The following is a 21,844-nucleotide window of genomic DNA, read 5'->3' as shown; positions in this document are numbered from 1 at the left end:
GAGATCGTGCCTATGCACTCATACTATAAATTCTAAAATCTGATGTGATGCGATTGTAGAATTCATTGCGTGACTTAAGGTTTCAATAAAAAATTGAATGTCCATATTGCGATTAATCTTTCTGTAAAATCTAGTAAAATTTAAATTAAATTAAATAACAAGTATCAAGAGTATGCTGCACATGTCTGTGATGACATTGATAGCTGACATTTAACATATCCTGCACTTTCTAGTTTCTCATACCTATTTCACGTGTTTTGGTGTTTATAAATTTGTGTTTCTAAATAAGAATTCGGCATGGTTTTTTGAAGAAATTGATTTAATAATTTCTTATGTGGGTCGTTAACATAATATATATAAAATGCACCGGTTAATTTCGGCCCGGAACATATATCAAAACAATTTACAAGGATTAAATAATTCATCTCTTTTTGTTTTGAAAAACACATTGGTTACAGAGGTAAAATGCTCATTTTGCCAAAGAATCCTACAATCATCCTCTACTCCAGGTAATTTACAGCTTAACTTCATAAATAATGTGTGTTATAAGTTATAATTTCAGAGTATACATACATAATACATTTACTTCAACAATTAAATAATCATAACCTATATATAGTATGTAGTATTGCATAACGTGAATGTTTTTTGTTGTGTTGTAGAAAACGTCTATTCTATAAGACATCAATCTACGAAAACAGCCAGTGCTCTTAAGACTCATAAGAAAAAAATCAAACACAAAGCTTATAAAAAGTATGGGGAACTTTTAGAAGGTTGGTATATAAATTTATGATGTCAATGTATAATTTTGTGTGTATGCTTACTGTAAATATGCATTAAATTTACAGTTAATCATGGAAGTATGTTGGAATCAAAAGTGTCAATTAGTAAATTACATGCTTCTCACTTATCAAAATTAGCATCAAGTTCAGTTTCTCTTGGACAATTGCATCAACTGACAAAGCCTTTACAGAAAGTAAACAATATTGAAGTTGATCCCGAGCTGTTGGAGACAGTGAAAAAGAAAATTCTAAAGATACCATCAGAAAATACTCTAGAAGATGATAAATGTGCTCTTATATTTACAAATCACAAAATTACCTCTATAGAAAATAGATTTAAAACAAAACAGTATAATGATATGGTCAAACAGAGTTATTATGATTTTAGAAAAGCTACATTATTTGACCAAAGATTACAGGACCTTAGATATGCCATCAATGAAGGTGTCACTCAAGAATTTAATTATAATGAGCCTTACAAATCTGAATCTTCAGTCACAGTTCCAAAGAGTCCACATGCAGTATTCCGAGAACTTTTTGTTGATAATCAATTGTTGGATAATTATGATCAGGAACTCATGGGTCATTTGACCACTTTGCAGTAAGTTTTAAGACAATTATTTTTCTTTATGATTAGTAAATGAGAAAGAAGAAAAGATACTTTCTCAGTAGAGATCACCAACTAATTTACTAGGAAATACTCTATTTATGATTGCAATGTTTAGTATTTATAGTTAAGTACCTATATTTATAGATTACAAGGTTTATCACATCAAGCACTAGAAGAAATTTGTGAGGATCCAGCTCTGCAGAATGAGATAGCTGATATTAATCAGAGTGATGACATAGTAAATTCAAAAATTGAAGCAATACAGAATTTGGGTCTTAAAAAAGCGTAAGTATTTAAGTAGTCATGAGTTTTTTTAAATAATGAACAATAATTTGGCATCTTGTTGCATTTTTTTAAATATTTATAATTATGAGATAATATGACTCCACAGGCAAAAGGCTTTGAAAGATAAGCGTAAAAAATTACGTGATAAGCGAAGAGCCGTGCAGGAAATCAACATGAAAGAAGATATAAAAGAACTGGAGCGTAGAGGGAAAGAAGAAGGATTGCAAAGGACATTGTCTTCACACTTGCAACTTCTCTGCTCACTGAATATGGTGGCTGAGGTAAAGCATTATAACAAATTCCTAAATGAGTATAAATAATATTATGTATAATAATCAGTACATATGTGGTATATATTGCATGCCGTAATAAAAAGATAAACATTGATTTTAATATTATTATATTATATTCAATAATTATTGAGACCTTATCTAAATATATATATAAGAATGAGAATTTTATATTCTATTGAGGAATAATTTTGTATAGTTCTGACAAATAATGAATATAATATGTACAAAATACATGAGCTTGGACTAAAAATTAGTTATTTTTATTCTCCTCTGACACATCTTTTATCAAAATTTTAGCATTTCATTTTTGTATATAGAGCAAAGTTGTTAACTAGTAAAATTTGGACACTGTCCTGGTTTCTCATCTCTTATCTTTTTGTGTTAGATAAGGTTTGACATGTTTAAGGAGAATCAACAAATTCTGTGTGAAAACTTTTTACTTAATAAATATATTAGATTTAATTTAAATATAAATATTTGGGAATTACCAATGCCGAGGAAACATTAAAATATCAATTGAACAATATAAAAGGAGACTTCAGCAACTCATCTCGACTTGCCACAGTTTGATAGTTTGCGAGTTACAGAGGGAAAACAATTGCATTCTGCATTTTTGTAATTGCAATCTGATAAAAGCCAAGAGGTTGATTCTAGATAAGCGAAGAAAAATAAAAAAAAATGTATGTAGAACTATTATGGTTTTTCAGGCTGATCGAGTTCTAAAATATTACATGATGAGAGGTTCAAAGAATGCCCAACTGCCACAAGTGAACAATGTTAAAATATACAATATTCTCTTACATGGACATGCTTCCTTGGTAAAAATTTTTTATTTAATCCATTTCATGCATTAATTAAATTGTTAATCGCTAGCAGCAAATAGCTGAAATGCAACAACAGACACAGTTGACTTCACAACTGACAAAAAAATACCATTCATCATACCTGATGAAATGTGCTATTAAGGTTTTTCTTTCATAGAAACAGTAGATATTTGTTCATATGTTTGTTTACTAAATACTATTGGATTCTACTGGAGCTTTCGTTGGACTAAGTTGAATTTAAATTTATTTTCAAAGAAATTTAGTGTTACTTTTTCTGATGATCAAATATTAAATACTTGCACATGAAGCAAATTAGTATTCGATATAAATTAATGCATATATATTTTATTTATAGGGGCAGCTAGGTAATGCAAAATCAGTACTGTCACAAATGCTTGACAATGATGTAGCTGTTAATGCACAAACATTTGCCGCTATGTTTGAGTGTGTGGAGCGAAGTGAAGTTGAGGACAAGAATACAGTTTTGAGTTATTATAGACAAGTAATGGAGGAAAAGGTAAGTAATTTTTTTTAAAGTGATACAGTTCACAAAATTCTGTTTAATTTTTTACGTTTGTTCATAAGTGTACATTGTTACCTACATATATATATATTTTTTTTAAAGACAATTTACACCAATTGACCTAGTCCCATGCTAAGCTGGTGAAGCTTGTGTTATGGATACTAGGCAACGGATATACATACATATTATAGATATATAGACATATAAATACATATTTAAACACCCAAGACCTAAGCACAACACCAAATGCTCATCACATCGATGTTCGTCTCAGCCGGGGATCGAACCCGGGACCCATGGATATGCAGTCAGGGGTACTAACCACTAGACCAATGAGTCGTCTATATGATTAAATGATTTTGAATTGGCAAAAAAAATTAATGAAACGATTTAAAATGTAGTCAGCGCAACTCTTGTTTTAAACATCAAACAATGCACTTGTTATACCAGTTAATCACAAACTTTTATGATATTTTATTTTATTTTCCAGGGTATACAATTAAATGACCTACTCGACAAATCAAAGTTTCTATTTGATCAACGTGAAACCGTCCTACAAGCTATTCGACGAATTGAACCACATTTTGAACCCAAATATACACCGCCCCCTTTGGATTATAATTGTCCCTTACTAAATAAACTAAAACTGGATAATGTAGATGACAGAAAAGGGCTATTTAGATCACCGGCAGAAGATTTATTATCCTTTGAAGAATTAAAGGCAAAAGGTGCAGAACAAATAGCAATGGAAATGAACGGAGAAATTGATGTCGAGAATATTGCTATAAAAGATGATGAGTCCGCCAGTGTTCGGGTATATGTAAGTATTTTAATGTTTTCAATTGTGATGTGTCATATTGATTTTGATGGATTTAGATAGAGAGGGCTTTAACAGTTATAGTTGTTAAAAATAAATTTAAAAAAAAAACGTGTGGCACTCGGGGACTGCCGCGGAAAAGCTATTGCTTAGTATTTTTTATCAACTTATGCAATTATAATTCAAGTTTTTTTTTATATTAATTAAATATATCACTCTACCAAACTCAGACTAACACGCCTATATAGTCCGATCTCGTCAGAGAGATGTGAATACGCAGTATGCCTTCTGTCCCACTCTAACGCACCTGCGCTACGTCACCGATCACGCCAGACCGATGTGAGATGCAGTATGCGTTCTTTCCCGCTCTAAGGCGTATTGGCCGCACCTATATTACGTCTCGTGTGCTAGGTTTTTATATTCGTTACGGAATTTCTTGATTGGGTCGCCACGCTAAAAGCCCGCGATAAAAGGTAACAAATTGTTCAAATGAATCGAGAACAATGTATTTTAAACTTAATATTAATAAAATTTGTGAGTTTGTTCTATGAAATAATGTTTAAAAATTCGGAACCGATTAAATAATTCTTAAGTTCATCATCCTTTTTAGTTTATTAGATTAGACTTGTATGTACTAGATTGTAATGTTCCATGATGTCTTAGTAAAGACACATGTATAAAAAAAGTTCATAATTATTATATATGATCAAATATAAACTTTATTCCAGCGGGAATTATGGAACGAGGCAGAAAAGGAATGGCGTGAAGTTATAAGGGAAGCGTTCATACGAAATTTGGGAACTCTCAAATCACGAAGCAACGCTTCGCACTCGGCTATCACGTTGTACCCATATCTTAAAGTGCTTGAGGTAAACAACTTATTATTATTTAACTTAATTTTGATAACATTATATTTTATTAATCAATTTATTTAAATACATATGATTAAAAAGTTATAATGAAATTTGAAAACTGTGACTTAGTAGTAGTTAATCGAACTATTAATTAAGATTCGCTATCAATCGATGCAGTTCTATGATATAAGCAATACAGTTTCCGGCAAACTTCTTGAACATTAAGCAAGGGAGTGGGGGAAAGTTTGCGCAACGTCAACTGATTTAATAATCACGCGATCGACACGTCACTCGCCCAGTGATACGTAAAAATCGCTTCTGCAGACAAGGACATTTGTTCAAGATGTTTGCCGATACCTGTACTGATATATATATGTAAAAACATAAATAACTATATAAAAAAATGTGATCCATGAGGCGCATTTTGTAATCGAATGTATTTAATGAGTGAGAATAGACCCGAGCACACAAACTTAAGGAAATATTTCACTGTGTAGGCTAAAATCTTTATTATTGTAATTTTAAATAATAATGTTTTTATATTTTTATTACTTTTTCTATTGTTATTCTCCCTGTTTTAGTGATTTTATAAATTACCAGTTGTCTTTATTAATATTAAGATTTCATTGACCGCACCCTTGCACTGTTTCACAATTATTTTCTTTTTTTACTGTTTTTTAGAGACCGTTTAGTATCGATACGGCCGCCCGTTGCACCATATTTTTCATTACTGTTTGTAATTCCTATGCAAACAGTGTATATAAATAAATTATATTTAAAAAAATGCCATTAGCTGATTGATCGTTGTTTTAATTTTGGAAATAATTATTTGGATAAAATATTCTGAAGAAAGTTTTCAAATTGATCTTGTATTTTTGGATATTTTCAGTATTTTCCAAATCTTTATAGTAGGATATATAGACAGTATAGTCGTAATATAGTAATGATTAGGAAATTAGCCTGAATTCGATAATAAAAAGTGTAATTATGTATTGAAAAAATATAATATTATTTTCAGGTAGACGAGATAGTGGATCTAGTAATGGGTGAGATAACGAAGTTGGTGGATGGAAGTGAGACGTACAGCCCCACACTCAAGTTGCTCCAGCGAGACTTGGGAGCTCAGGTGTACAACAAGTAAGACTTCTAAATGAACTTTTATTCTATGTACACAGTAGTAATTTTACAACAAAAGCGAAATTAGAGAATTATCATTGAATACATTCAAAGCTCTCGTTAAACGTAAATTTACCATTAAAACTTTTAATGAATTTGACGATTATTTAAATTATCCTAATCCTTAGAATTGATTGGCTCCAGTTCTTTTTTTTTTTAAGTGAAACTTCTTTAGAATCATTGTGATTTCACACCGGATGCAACGGAAAAAGCGACAGTAAAAAGAGAGAGACGCATAAATTCGTAGGATTTAGCGTGGGAGAGAATGAGATGGGAAGAATTGTGCAGTGTATAAACTTTAAATTGGCGTGTATTTGATCATTTTCTGGAAAAAAACAACATAGATGTGCAAAAAATTAAATAAGTAATAATCATCGAATTTCAAACTTCAATTATTTTAGTTTTTATCAAATTAAAGATTGATATTGATATTAAACTTATAAATTAAAATTTAACATAGTCCTACATTTAGTTAGTGAAAAAAGTATAATTTACATATTATTCATTATAAAAACTTTGTTTTTGATGGTTTCACTTCTACCACGTGTGAATTGCACACATGAGTTTTTGTTTTTAATAGAACGGGGCAAACGGGCAGGAGGCTCACCTGATTTTAAGTGATCCCGCCGCCCATGGACAATCTCTGGCTCAATGCCAGAGGGCTCGCGAGTGCGTTGCCGGCCTTTTAAGAATTGGTATTTGTTCGGAAGTACTTCAGTTGGCAGCTAGTCCCACATATTAATGGTGCGTGGCAAAAACTGCCTGAAAAACGCTCAGTTCAAACAATTTGTATGACTCAAAACTTATTAAAAAGAGTGGTGGAGAGTTTCTTGCCAGTTCTTCTTGCCCGCTCTACATGCTTGACTTGTGAACTGGTAGTAAATGTAAATTTAGAATCAATTTTACATATTTTTCTGTTGGCGTTTATAAGTATACTTGGTTACCTAAATGAATTAAGATATTTTGAGTTTGAGTTATGTATTATATATAACCTAGCATCGTGGTATGTGATTCTTAAGATTAGCTTTTAGTTTTTTTTAATTTTATTTTCGTTTTGTAATTGTATAAGTCTACAATATATAAATTTTTTTTTTAAATTTAGTTTCGCACTTTTTGCACTTTACCCATAGTATTTCTTGTTTTTTTGTCATTTATTAGATATCAGCGGGAATTATATTTTTTAATAATTATGTAATGAATAGTAAATATAATTACAATGAATATCTTACGAAGATATCGTAGTAATTATCATGTCCACGCGCATATTTATGACGAATAACGCGGACGAAACCTCACGAACATTTAATTTTCAAAGGAGCAAAAAGTTTTTATAAATTTAATGTATCTGATGTGTAGTAATTAGTTTCGACACGCAACATTACATTTGGAACAGAGGTTCTCCTAACATTTTGGACCACTGAGCTACACTGTTGAAGGAGCTCAAAGGTTGACTGCTTTTATTTTAATTATTTCAGATATCAAATAGATCAATATAAAAGGAATGGTGTTCTTGAGAAAATCGAAAAAGTCTACGAGAAATACTGTAAGTGGTATTTGGAAAGATTCCCTCTGGATGACACGGGGCGAGCGTACAATGGGCGGCAGGCTTGGCAACTCATAGTGCATCAGAACAGCGTGGGTGCTAGTTTGGTGAGTTTAAAAGTTAATATATATAAATTACGCGTCACGATATTTGTCCGCTATGGGCTCCTAATCTACTAAACCGATTTCAATCAAATTTGCACACCATGTGCAGTTTTATCTAACTTAAACGATAGGATAGCTTACATCTTAATTTATACACGCAATATTATTTTATTGCAAATTATTTGTTTATTATTTGATAGTCACAATTCTAACAGATGGCGCTGTGTTGAAAGTACCAACTTTTCACATAAGCTACAATTTAATGACCATTACCACCAAAAAAGCTGGCCACCAAAAATGGTGGTGACTGGTGTTCTCGTACCTTTTCCCTTGAATAGTTTACTACTATATAAAAACCTTAGCCACAGCAGCTCTTGGCCGAGTCTGCTAGTTAAAATAAAGTTATTCGTAAGTTAGTTTAGTAAATTAATACATAAAAATTTATAAAAATGTCAGATCCAACAGTAGTTTCACGATTTCCCTATATCACGTGACCTGCTAGGTCAGAGATGCGTCCTAACTCCTCCTACGTCCTACTTTGAAACTTTCAATAGCGACATCTATCCGTACATTTTTGTATTGAAGTTAAAGTACTTCTTAATATTTATTTAAAGGCCGGCACCGCACTCGCAAGCCCTCTGGCATTGAGAGTGTCCATGGTATCACTTAACATCAGATGTGCCTCCTGCCCGTTTGCCCCCTGTTGTATAATATATATATAATATATATACGTAGATGTCGCGCGCAACTAAAACTGATTAATTATTGAGATCAGTATCCCTAGTGGAACGGTTTTACGTAGGCGTTTAAGCTGGCCTTAAAATTAATAATAATACTTAGTCTTGAAGTATTCTGAGGTGCTTTCCAAATACCGTTTCATTTATAGAGATGCTATTTGAATCTTTTTCAGGATATAGAAGAGAATCCATGGTCACAGGAAATCCGACAGAATATTGGCAAATTCCTTTACAATATCATTATTAATGATATCAAGATTGATGTGAATCTCTTCAAACCCAAAACCAAAGTGTAAGTAAGCATCTTAAACAAATATTATAAAACATATTTAAAACTATTATTGATTCATTAGTCAAAATATTAAAATATACGTTTAGTTAACGTCACTCAAGTCTGCAAAAATCGTCGCTATTGTATAATCTAGGCAATTAAATTATATATATCATATTATATACACAGTGTAAGCACTTTATAACGTATGACGTTATAACGAAATAGTCTATATAAGGTAAAAATGAGTTAAATTTATTTTGTTTAACTCAATAACCCATACAATAATTCTTCCCTCCCTATAACGAATCTTCTATATAACGAATAAAAATAACGAACATAAATATTTTCAAGTTAACGGGAATAGACATCTTCCGAAGTAGACGTGGGGAGAAATTGGCTGTGCCAAAAATTAATCTGGAATTGTATAGGAAAAATACGTTTTGTATTGCAATCAAGGTCTATATAATTTGCCATAAAACATTAAAAGATCTTCCTACTAGAGTTTTTTAAAATCGACTTAATGTACTACTTTTGAAAAAATGTATTATTCTATTAATGATTATTTGATAACGTACTTATATATTTTAATAGTGTTTTATACAAATAATATAAGAATTGACTATAATGGATATGATTCACAGTGAAATTGTAACTTCTATTCTACCTTTTAAGGGAAAATTGCACGCCATTATGTGTGGCAGGATATGCGAACTTTATTTGTAACATTTTTAAAAAAATTAAAATTTTGTAATTGATTTTACAGTAAAAAACTCCCAGCGGTGTATAAAGTCCACCGTCCGTGGGGTCGTTATTACCGCCTGGAGTTGAAACCTCACCCCGTGCTCATACGTCTTTGTGCGGCCACGTCCCGTCCGGCGTTGCGCATGCGCACGTCTTTAGCACCCACCGTGTCTCCGCCCACGCCTTGGCTCACTGCCACTACGCCAGCTGCTTATTTGTTGACTGGCACGCCGCTAGTAAGGTAGGAACACGATATACCTTCTTACCAGTTTTTTTAAATAACTCGTAAATTTTTGGCATTTACACACAGTTTGCTGAAGTAAATAGTGTCGAATATCACTTCCTACAGCTTATATAATAGTTTCGAGTTTTTACATGGGTTTTTCATACGTGCTTACAAATATGGTAAAATGTTTTGAAAAATTCTCATAACTATTTCATGAGGAATGTAATAGAGAGATATTTTTAAGGCAAGTGGGTGATCAACTTTCAGTAAAATAATAGTCTTTTCAGATTCTAATTTCAAACCGACTTGAAAGACTGAATAAATAACAATTTTTTTTTAATTTAGTATGTTTATTTAGTCACTATCACAGTTGGGACAAACTAAAAAAAGTTGCATTGTATAATTAGTTGATGATTATCTAAGGGCGAGGGAGTCTAAGTCGAGTTTTCGCTATGAACATTAACGAACGCATTCGTCAAGAACGAACGTACTTGTATTTGCGTGTAGTTCGCTTCTGGACTCTTACTAGACAAATCTCATCCTCTAATCATTGATTTTGCTCAGAAGTGACTATTAGTAAGATTATTTCTCAATTTCTTTTAATTCGTATGAAACGTATGAATTTATAAAAAGTGTATTCTAGCAGTCGTATCAACCATACTTCTCCGCTTTTGTGTAACTATGTTGTTGGAATATGGATATTGACTATTTTTTTTGTTAGCTCTGTGCAATTAGCTATCTTTTAGCACAGATTGCCTGGAGATTGCTTATAAGTGATAAAGCCACCTGTTGCAGATTTTAATGTTGTCTTTTGTTCTTGCTAAGTAGTGATAAATAAATACTTTTTAGCGTATAATACATGGATTTAATGATACTAATTATTACAGAATGCCAATTTATGTGATGAGTCAAATGCAACGACTCAAAGAGGCCCCTCAAGCAGATTTGTACCCAGTGCTTGATAGTTTGAACCAATTGGGTGAAGTTCCGTGGGTCATTAACCAACCCATACTCGATTTGCAGCTGAAACTGTTTCGGTAAGTTCTCTTTGAATTAGTATTTAGAGTAAAAAATGTGTCCGTGTACTAGTACACACGTAAGAAGTGAAACTTCTTTATGACCTTATTTTTCGAAAAATGATCTACTATATGCAACTTAACGAAATTGGTTAAATAAAGTTTAACAAAAGGCTTTTATTATCATAGACATGAATACAAATACAATTATTTCATTTTACCTTATTACTACTAAGATTATTACAGAATTTCATTAATTGTAATAGAATTATTACTATCATTGTTATCGTTATTTTGCTACAAAATTTCTCCCATACGTCGATAAAGAACTTTCATTCCAACCGCGATAAAGAAGTTTCACTTCAATAAATTCTTCTTTCTATCTTTAATATAAATACTGTTATCTGTCCCATTTTTTAATTATAATTAAATAGTAGTGCTACAATGAGCATGACCTGCGACCTCCGTATCTAATTCGTAATAAAAATTGTTGTAATGTACCGGAACGGAAACCGACATTCCTTAGCAATTTTTGGGTCTAATGAGTGATATATGTGCACATAGTAAAGTACATTAATGCGCAACCGGTGGTATGGTTCAACAAATATTTGGATGAGATATATATAGCAGTAAAAATTTTGAACAAAATGTTGATACAGACTTTCTCTACCCTAACGTTTAATGGAAAACCTAATGTTTCCCAACCAAAAGATCCATCGACTTTCGTGACGTCATTAATGTTAAATAAAAAAATGTTTTTTCTAGATCGGGCGGTGATAAAAAGCTAGACATTCCACCTCCGGCTTCCTCTCTACAGTTATCAGAAATAGAAGCGCCATCAAACGGCTCGGAAGCCAGCGCTTCGTACAAACGACGAATTGCCTTGAACCGCGCACGCGCAGATATGCATTCGCTGTGGTGCGATTCGCTGTACAAGCTGTCTTTGGCCAATCATTACAGGTGATTTTTATATCCACTCTTAGTTTTCTCCAGAAACATATTTTCTCTATAGATAGACTTCTAATTCCGTATAAGCAGTAATCATTATTTCTACAAAAAACAGACTAAGTACTTCCGAACTAATTGGATTTTGGGTTAAGAAAAGAGCGTACCAATTCTTAAAGGGCCGGCAACGCACTCGCGATTCCTCTGGCACTGAGAGTGTCCACTGGCGGTATTAATTAGCATCAGTTGAGCTTCCTACCCGTTTGGCCCCTGTTCTACAAATAAAAAGTTTATCTGTATAATTGCAAGCAAACATAATAAATTATTAAACAGTATTGTAATTGTACAAATTTATACTAAATATAATAATAGGCGTGACCTATACCGATGTTTTTTTTTTAAATTTAATATTATACTATATATTATCTACTATTTACCTAGATACGTATTCGTGTCCCTATCAAAAATGCGTAGATACCCATATCTCAACAAAATTAATCGATTTTCATGATTATGACTTTTCCTTCCAATCATCATCATAATTAAATCCTATTTTATAGGGAACGAATGTTCTGGCTACCACACAACATGGACTTCCGCGGTCGCGTATACGCAGTCGGCCCGCACGTGTCCGCTCTGGGTGCGGACGCGGCACGTGCGCTTCTCATGCTCGCCCGCGAAAGGCCGCTGGGCAAACGTGGCCTCTATTGGCTTAAACTACACGCTATCAACCTAACTGGGACTAAAAAAAGGAGTACTGTAGAAGAGAGGTATGATATTAATATATTTTGATTATTTTGTTGTAATGAAAATAATAAATAATGGAGGAAATAATGGAATAAATGGAATAAATCTTGGGTAAGCTTTAACCCGTGGGAGAACCATATAAATATAAATAGAAGAATGTTTTTTATTACTTGTTTACAAAAATTATGATTAAATTTGTTAGCAATTATGAGTTCAAGTAAAATGATCGAACTTTGTTAAAAGCTAAGAAATTAAGGATAAAGGGGATGCGACACCCAATTAACAAAATAAAATATCTTAATACCAATGTGTTTAAATATACACGCGTGTTTTTGTTATTAATTTCCTAAAAGTGGTTGCCTGGAAGAGATCACTCGAAAGCGATAAGGCCGCCAGTTGCTCTCCTTTTTATTTAATTATGTCAATTGTACTATATTAATGTATATGCAACGAAGTGTTAATAAATAAACTGAGATTCGATTTGATTGAATTTTTTGTGTTTGTTCAAGTGGATTTGTGATTTTTATTACTGATTTGATAATAAATTAAGTAATAGTTAACACATATTGACACATTGGTCGAATATTGTAATAAGTTAATTCAAATTTTCATCAAAAAGGCTGGACCCGCTACATCTTATTCAAATAACTTTGAAATGTTTGTATCTAAGGTTCAAGTATTACGTAACGAATTTTGGGAGGGGGGGGGTCCATTTGTAAAACGTTACGATGCGGGGCGAGGATTGAATTACGCGTTATTGTTAATATTATTTTCTACTTACACCACATAATAGTAACTAAAGAGTCTTTAGGTGGTCACGAAACGTTTTACTGTACTTGGGTACTGAAAAACGTTACGGCGAGTTCATGGGGGGGGAGGGGGTCAATAATCTCCAAAAATTGTGTGACGTAATACTTGAACGCTCTCTAAGACATGGGTCTGCTAGTTTATTTTAGAAACTAAATTGTGTACGTTGACTTCTACGTAGACTTTTTGTTATTTTAGGATAGAATACGCAGACAGCATAATTGACCAGATCCTAGACTCGGCAGACAATCCGTTAGATGGCGCTGGTTGGTGGAAGAATTCTGAAGAGCCCTGGCAAACCTTGGCCTGTTGTATGGAGATAGCCAAAGCCGTACGGTCACCCAACCCCGAAGGTATTATAATAGCTATTTAAGTTGGAATTAAAAGATGTATGTATGAAATAAATATACCCAAAAACTACTCATCCTTTTTCAAAAATGCTTTCACCATTCGCTACATTTTGCCTATTTATGAAAAAAACCAATTCGACTTAGGGTCCTTCAAGAAAAGAGCGTACCAATTCTTAAAAGTCCGGCAACGCACTCGCGAGTCCTCTGGCATTGAGAGTGTCCATGGGCGGCGGTATCACTTAACATCAGGTGAGCCTCTTGCTCGTTTGCCCCCCGTTCTATAAAAAAAATTTCTAACGTGCGTACGGGTAGGTCCCAAGAAACTAACATTTTTGGCACCAGCCGCAGTCTGCCCATGAGACAGCCGATTTAGTCATTATTAAAAAAATATGATCTATTGGGTTTGGGATAATTTTATTGAAGTTATACTTCTTTAGGCACGTTATGAAAAATTGATTGAAATTTTACTATGCGCGCGCACCGTGACACAAAATTAACAGAATGAAGTTGCCCACGGAAGATGCTACGGCATTGGACATAATTTAAAAACAACATTCGAATAATAATAGAATTTATGTTACACTTAATGTAAGAGAATAATAATTAATATTTATTTATAAAATTTTTCAAATGTAAACTGAACTTTATTGACTAAAATGACTCCTTTTCCAGTCTTTGATTGAATTGTAATTTATTATTTGCATGCAATCAAAAACTATTTTTAATAATGCCAAAGAAGTATAACTTCTTACGCGCGTACATATGTATACGCACCCTTTTTTTATTTATTTGAATGATATTTGTAGAGTACATGTGCGGATTCCCCGTACACCAAGACGGATCCTGCAATGGTCTGCAACATTACGCAGCTTTGGGTGGAGACTCTTCCGGGGCCTCGGCTGTTAATCTTGCGCCTTTGGATCGACCGCAAGATGTTTATAGCGAAGTCGCTGCATTGGTAAGTATTACGAGATAAGTGATTTTAAACCTTATATAATCAATTGAAATTTAATAAGTGAGAGGTCCAAAATCGTTGTTTGAAATGAAATAATTGTATTTGTATTCATGTCTATGATAATAAAAGCCTTTTGTTAATTTTATCTAATTTAACTTTATTTAACCAATTTCTGTAAAGTCGCATATAGTAGATCATTTTACGAAAAATAAGGTCATAAAGAAGTTTCACTTCTTACGTGTGTACACCTAGTACACGCACACATTTTTTTTTCATATTTTTATTATTCTTCTTTTTTACTTCCCGCTAGGAAAATTGATAACTTTGGAAAATCAATTGAAATGCTTTTATTTTTATTAGCGGGATAAATTTTCATAAAAGTAAAACAGCAATAAAAAATGAAGGAACTTTGGAATTTAAAAAATAAATAGCCATAAACCATCTAGGAAAAATCTAATGGCAGTAGTTTCATGTCGATACGATCAGTGGTTTAGGCGTGAAGGAGCCTCAAACGAAGACCATTTTTCTTATATATATATATATATATATATATATATATAGACTTGATATTTGATAGACTCTGTCCGCGAGCGCGAGAAAACAAGACTACCTATTATTTATTTGCAGATTGAAACAATGCGAATCCGTGATGCTGAAGCTGGTGTCCAGCCAGCGATCATCTTGGACGGGTTTGTCAGAAGAAAGGTGATCAAACAGACGGTTATGACCACTGTCTATGGAGTTACGAGGTTCGGTGCCCGGCTGCAGATCGCTAAGCAGCTTAAAGGTAGGAAAACAAGAGTTATAAATATGTAAATGAGTATTTTTTTCTTAGCAATTTTTGCAGGTGATTACGCGCCGAATAAATTATACAAGTTTTAATCGTCATATTATTATATTCTGAAGGCAAAGATACACAAATTGCTACACACGATATTCAACTCCTTGTGTATCAATTTATATAACAAAGTTTATAAACTAGACTAGATCTTTGTGTTCCCTAAGACGTCGAAAAAATGTTTAATCTACGTACACCAATGTATACGTTATTAATAATGAAAGTAATTACTTGTAAGCAGATTTACTGCAATCTCTCCCCCTCGTCTTGTCAGCAAAAGTAATAGTACATAAATGTATTAATTTTTTGTAGGAATCCTCGAAAATGCATTTTGTTTTCAAGCATAGACAACGTGTGGGTAATATGTGTAAAAAATGAAATAATTACTGTTGACGTAATCACCAAAATCAAAGATCCCCCTCCCGTGCTTACGTAATACACGAACGGTCCCTTAACAAATAGCCAATAAATTCTTAAATACAGTGTAGTTTTGTAAAACTACACACAGTTTGTTCACTCTGATTGTTTATTTACTTTAAAAAAAATATTCTCTTTTGACGTGATAACGTCTTTAAAATCGTTTTAGTCGGGTGACATGTTCAGAAACTTGTGTCACACCAAAACCTCACGAGCACGATCGCAGGTATAACGAGAGAGAGACGGACCGATCTCCCGTCTCATCTCGAGCGCTGCCAGTCATTCCGTGAATGTATGAAGAAAAATGTATATCATAGTCGAATAAGTAAACTTGTCATTTTACACCCGAAATTTATCATCAAAAGTGTGAATAAAACGATAGATGTAATTTAAAATTTGAAAAAATTGTTATCTTCATTAATTCCTTACTTCCCAAAAACTTATATCACCAATAAGACGTTATCACGTAAACATCTCGATCGTAAACCTACTTTACAAACAACCAATATTTTTTAATTAAGAAACTTTTCCACCAAATATATACCTCTTTAAGCGTCAAAATATTGATTTTGAATCGTTTCATTTACAGATATAGACGATTTCCCCAAGGAGCACGTTTGGTCCTGTTCCCAATATCTCACGACGAAGACCTTCGACAGTCTTCGGGAGATGTTCACCTCAACTAAACTTATACAGGACTGGTTCACCGATTGTGCCAAGTAAGCCCAATTTTTTTTTTTAGTTTTTTAAAAAAGTTCTTTAAAAATATTTGGCGAAAAAATAGTTATAAAAAAATAAAATAAATCAATGGTGCTACAACCTTTTTAGGTCTGGGCCTCAGATTTCTGTATCTGTTTCATGATCATTTGGTCATCTAATAGTCAAGTAGTTGATCAGCCTCCAGTACCTGACACACGCCGGTGAATTTTTGGGTCTAATGCAATCCGGTTTCCTCACGATGTTTTGCTTCACCGTTCGAGCGAATCTTAAATGCGCACATAGAAGGTCCATTGGTGCACAGCCGGGGATCGATCCTACGACCTCAGGTATTAGAGTCGCACGCTGAAGCCACTAGGCACAACACAAAAAAAATAGTTAAACTCATTTTAAATAGATCATTTTGATGAGATAACTTGCATAAATACAATACTTATACAATATTTTAAGCTGGAAATATTCAATTATAATCTATATTTTAAGATGAAATTTTTAAAAAAAATTTTTGGACTACTTTTTGTTTTTAGTCTATTAAGTCACAAAAATTGCAATTAATTTATTAAATAAATATTGTATATTTTTTTAATAAATATAAAAACAAAATACAAATGACGATATTTTTCAGGTTAATATCGGGCGTGTGCGGGGAAAGTGTCGAATGGCGAACGCCTTTAGGCCTTCCCGTACTGCAGCCCTACTACCGTCGAGCTAATTCTAGCACATCCCCTTGCGCGCCGCCTGTCGACTTGCACCAGTATGTATTTTTAACTCTCTATTTCTTATTTATTTGCCAAAATACTATATACGGGGGTCGGGGGGGGGGGGGGGACTGGCAATGGCTGACCATGCGTCATACTCGTGAACGAGTGCTACTTGTGGTGACTGGTCGTACTTGAATTCGTGTATGCGGTGATGTTAGTTGTTTCGACTATGTATTTGCGTGTTGTTCCCACAAGAATGTAAGTGCGTGCTCCTATTTCACCATGCTTACTCCTGATAGAGGACAAATCTTTGTTTATTATTAATGACTTAAGATGTCATGTGGAACATGGTGTAATAATTGCAGCTCCTTATAAACATTTTGTAAAACAAAAACATGGCGATTAAAAAGAGTGGCGGAGAGTTTATTGCCAGTTCTTAATTTCCGTTCTACGTCCTTGATTTGAGATTTTGTAGGTATATGTAAAATTATTTTTGTATATTTCATTTAATGTATATTTCTTTGTTGACGTTCATAAGTGTACATTGTGTTACCTATATGAATAAATGATTTTGATTGATTGATTTTGGCTTAAAAGGACCTTTTATCCCATTATTATATACTCATATTCTATTTTTGTTTTGATTGTCATACAAATTGTTTGAACTGGGGCAAATCAATCCCAAGGATCATTTAGGAATTCCTCAAATTTATAAAAAGCTTTATTGATTAATTTTCGTTTAACGAGGGCTTTGAATTTATTTGATGATAATTCTCTAATTTCGCTTGGGAATTTGTTGTAAAAACTAATACAATTTCCATATAAGTTTTATCTTTTGGAGCATGTTTGGTCGTACACTCAAATTAGTTCTATATCCCGTATTGTAGATGTATGGGCGGGCCGCCTTAGTCTAATTGCACTAATTTGACTAAAGCAAAGTTCTGATTATACGTTTGTGTTCAGACGTCCATGCACAATGAAGCAACGGAACGCGTTTCCGCCAAATTTTATCCATTCCCTGGACTCGTCCCACATGATGCTGACGGGGCTCCATTGTGAGGCTGCGGGGGTGACCTTCGTCTCGGTGCATGACTGCTTTTGGACTCACCCTGATACCGTCGACCAAATGAACCAGGTATGATAATGGAGTTGAGAGTGCAGTTCTAAACCATATGGTCATGATTAAAAAGCATATTTGCAATGCTTTGACAGTGACAGTGACATTTGGTGATTTGACATTTTACAGGTAAAAAACGTAGCTGTCAAAGCTACGGAGTTCTTAGATAGAAGCTGTCAAGTGATAGTTCTAGAAATTCTTAGCATGAAAAATATATACACTGAAAGAGTTTCTGTTATATTTCCGTGTAATTTTCTTGAATCCTTATTTTATTGTATGTATATAGTTTTGCCTATTGTGTATTTTCTAATATTATTATTTTTTTAACATGCACAAACACACAATGAATAAATAATATAGTACATACACCATACTCTCCAATAAAAAAGCGTGAATAAATATTTTACGAATAATAATCGTTCTGAATATAAAACAATGGATGCTATACCTGTAAATTATTTTTGTTTTTTTTTTAATATTATGGCAATACTTTTAACTTTATGTCAGTTTTAAGTAATTTTTTTTGTGTGTGTTTTTTTAATATAATGGCAATATTTTTAACTTTATGTCAGTTTTAAGTAATTTTTTTTTTTGTGTTTATTTATAAGTAAAACACAAAAAACAACATCTGTATTAGAAAACAGAAAAGTAATCTGTATCTGTATTATCACAGACTACAAAGACGTTTTTAAACGTTTTAATTTTATTTCAGATATGCCGTGAACAATTTGTGGCACTTCACTCACAGCCCATACTCAATGATTTGTCGGATTTCATGGTCAAAAGATACAGTTACTCAGAAAAGTAAGTTATTTAATGATTCATTATTTAAAGTTTTATAATGTATATTTTTGTTTAAACCAAATTAGACTTCTGTGTATGGGAGCGTTCAAGTATTACGTCGCGCAATTTTTGAACATAATTGACCCCCCCCCCTCTCGTGTAACGCGTCGTAACGTTTTTCTGGTACAGTACTGTACCTAAGTATAGTAAAACGTTTCGTGACCACCTAGTGACTCTTTATACCTAAAAGTTACCATTATGTGGTGTAAAGTCAAAAATAATATTAACGCGTAATTCAATCCCCGCCCCGCGTCGTAACGTTTTACAAAAGGGACCCCACCCCCCTTCACAATTCGTTACGTAATACTTGAACGCTCCCTATCAATAATCATTTCACTACGAATCGAACCCAATATCTTCATTTGATCTTGTATAAGTCAAAATTATGTAAAATACACATATGTAATTAAAAATTGCAATTTAAGAACATAACGATTTTCTGAATCTTAACAATTTTTTTCAGTGAAATACAAAATGGCGCTGTCGGTATCTCAAACAAGAAACGCGTAAATGCTTTACTACAAAAAGTGCCAGAAAAAGGAGACTTTGACATTAATAGTGTTTTAAGATCTGTGTACTTTTTCAGTTAAGTTTCTATAAATAATTTTTAGTTCTATTGGTTGATACCTTCTAGCTCTACGCAGGTGAAGATTAATCATTGTATTAATGATGATTACCCGCCCTCTTTGGGGCCATCCATAAAGTACGTCACACGAATTTTAGGACTTTTGAACCCCTCCCCTCGTCCTTGTCACAGGTTGTCACATTTTTATAACCCCCCCCCCCCTCCTGATGTGACGTCACACATTTTTTAAATTTATCTTGAAATCCTTACCATTCAAAATTTGAGTGAATTTGAGTGTCTCACTTGCATTACAACGTCGCTCTAGAAGTTAAAAGACGTTGCATAAGAGATTATCGCATAGCGAGAATGCTAAATTATTAATAAATATAGATCAAGTTCGTAAATTTTTAAAATTTTTAATTAACATCCAAACTTTGCCTTTTAGTATTTAAATTTTTAACATGTGACGTCACAAAAGTATTGACCCCCCCCCCATGCCCCTTGTCACACGATGTCACACTTCGGTGATACCCTCCCTCTCTATTAACGTGTGACGTACTTTATGGATGGCCCCTTATAAGATAATCTTAAATTGTCATATACACCTTCATTGTTCTACGCAAAGAATATATGGAAAGTGATAAAGTCAAAAGCTTTTTGTGGTTTAATGTACGTGCACGTATACGTTAAATGATCTAAAAAATATACGGACGCATAAACCTCAAATATCTGAGAGATTTATATGAATTAAACTTTGTGTTGTTTGGTTATTTGGCAACACACATATACAACATTGTCTCTGAAATTATCTGAATATTTTATACAAAGTACGAGATTTTTCTATGGAACTTGACGACTGCACTTATACAAGTTTTATTTAAAGAATTCTGCCTCGATGCTGTCTGCCTGAAACTATAGTTTCTATAGGAAAATCGACGACTCGTGGCAATTACGACTCGTATTTTGGATATATTTATTTAGTTTAAAGCTTGAATTTTGGTTCTGATCAGTCGAAATACGTTTGAGAAAGGCATGTGCTTATATGAATTATGAAAGAAATACTCCAACTGTAATGATGAAGGATAATAATAGTTTGTGACGGTAAAGCAAATGAGGGTATGACAAGGAATTATAGACTGATGTAGGTAGTACGAATTAAATAACATTACACTTGTAATTTTCTAATAAGCTTTTAAAATAAGTAATCGGATTAAAACGAGTGTACCATTTTATGCAAAATAACTCGTTAAATCCGATAAAATATGATTTATGCTTATACTCCAAAACCTGCGAAGTTGATGTAGTTTGTCGAATGCTGTAGTATTATTGTAGTGCAAAAATACAAACTGTGATTGTCTAACAATATAATAAGTTGATTCTAACTCTCGTTTCATTTTATCCCATTAAAATTCCTAAACCAGATCCTACGGACTGGCCTCCTTCAAAGCCTATGGACACGCATTTTGTTAAATATATTAGCCCAGTAGTGGACAGTGGAAAACAGGTAGACGCTGCCTATTTCGATATTAAAAAGGCGTTTGATTTGGTCGATAATGACGTACTTTTGCAAAAGTTTGCACAGGTTGGATTCACTCCACACTTATTGAACTTTATGGCCAGTTTTATGGATGATCGAACGCAATACGTGGAATACGTTGGGTGAAGGTCAGAGGCTTACTTTACGAGATCAGGCGTGACACAAGGCAGTAATTTGGGACCGTTGGAATTTCTGATAAATTACCTATCGACATCGTCAAAAATGCTAAGTGCTTGCTCTTTGCTGATGATCTCAAACTGTACATGTCTATAGAGAGTACAGATAACTGCAAGACAAATCGAGTGGTTAATTCGAGCAGGAGAAATAGATTAGAGTTCAATTTGCCGAAATGCAAAGTCATATCTTTTTCGAGAGCACGATTGCCCACTCGATACAATTATACCATTACTGGTCTAACGTTGGCTAGAGTCTCAGTTTTTTATGACAAAAAAGAAAGAATGATGCGGAAATAAATAAATATGATAAAAATAAAAATGAGC

The 21,844-nt window shown here is 33.3% G+C and overlaps 1 protein-coding gene across 2 annotated transcripts; it reads left to right on the top strand.

Annotated features, from left to right (window-relative positions):
• Positions 1-239: 239 nt before the first annotated feature.
• On the top strand, positions 240-21,189 carry LOC125060861 (DNA-directed RNA polymerase, mitochondrial). 2 transcript variants are annotated; one of them, XR_007118933.1, is made up of 25 exons: positions 240-509; positions 663-773; positions 849-1,383; positions 1,537-1,677; positions 1,784-1,958; positions 2,678-2,788; positions 3,150-3,311; positions 3,808-4,137; positions 4,863-5,003; positions 6,007-6,125; positions 7,640-7,814; positions 8,722-8,840; positions 9,586-9,804; positions 10,677-10,826; positions 11,571-11,765; positions 12,311-12,520; positions 13,503-13,657; positions 14,461-14,612; positions 15,237-15,396; positions 16,454-16,583; positions 17,207-17,335; positions 18,246-18,417; positions 19,112-19,203; positions 19,706-19,926; positions 20,381-21,189. XR_007118933.1 is itself a non-coding variant. In XM_047665971.1 (24 exons), exons 1-24 carry the CDS (start codon positions 362-364, stop codon positions 19,830-19,832), a joined length of 4,158 nt encoding a protein of 1,385 aa, XP_047521927.1. In that variant the 5' UTR covers positions 240-361; the 3' UTR covers positions 19,833-20,431. The 2 variants fall into 2 exon arrangements, 1 of the variants encoding a protein (XP_047521927.1); XM_047665971.1 differs by having other exon boundaries at positions 19,706-20,431.
• Positions 21,190-21,844: the final 655 nt, after the last annotated feature.

Source organism: Pieris napi, chromosome 22 (assembly GCF_905475465.1).
Source record: "Pieris napi chromosome 22, ilPieNapi1.2, whole genome shotgun sequence".
In the NCBI taxonomy this organism is placed as follows: domain Eukaryota; kingdom Metazoa; phylum Arthropoda; class Insecta; order Lepidoptera; family Pieridae; genus Pieris; species Pieris napi.
Note: the sequence above shows the minus strand (reverse complement) of the source record. Positions and strands in the feature narration are given on the sequence as shown.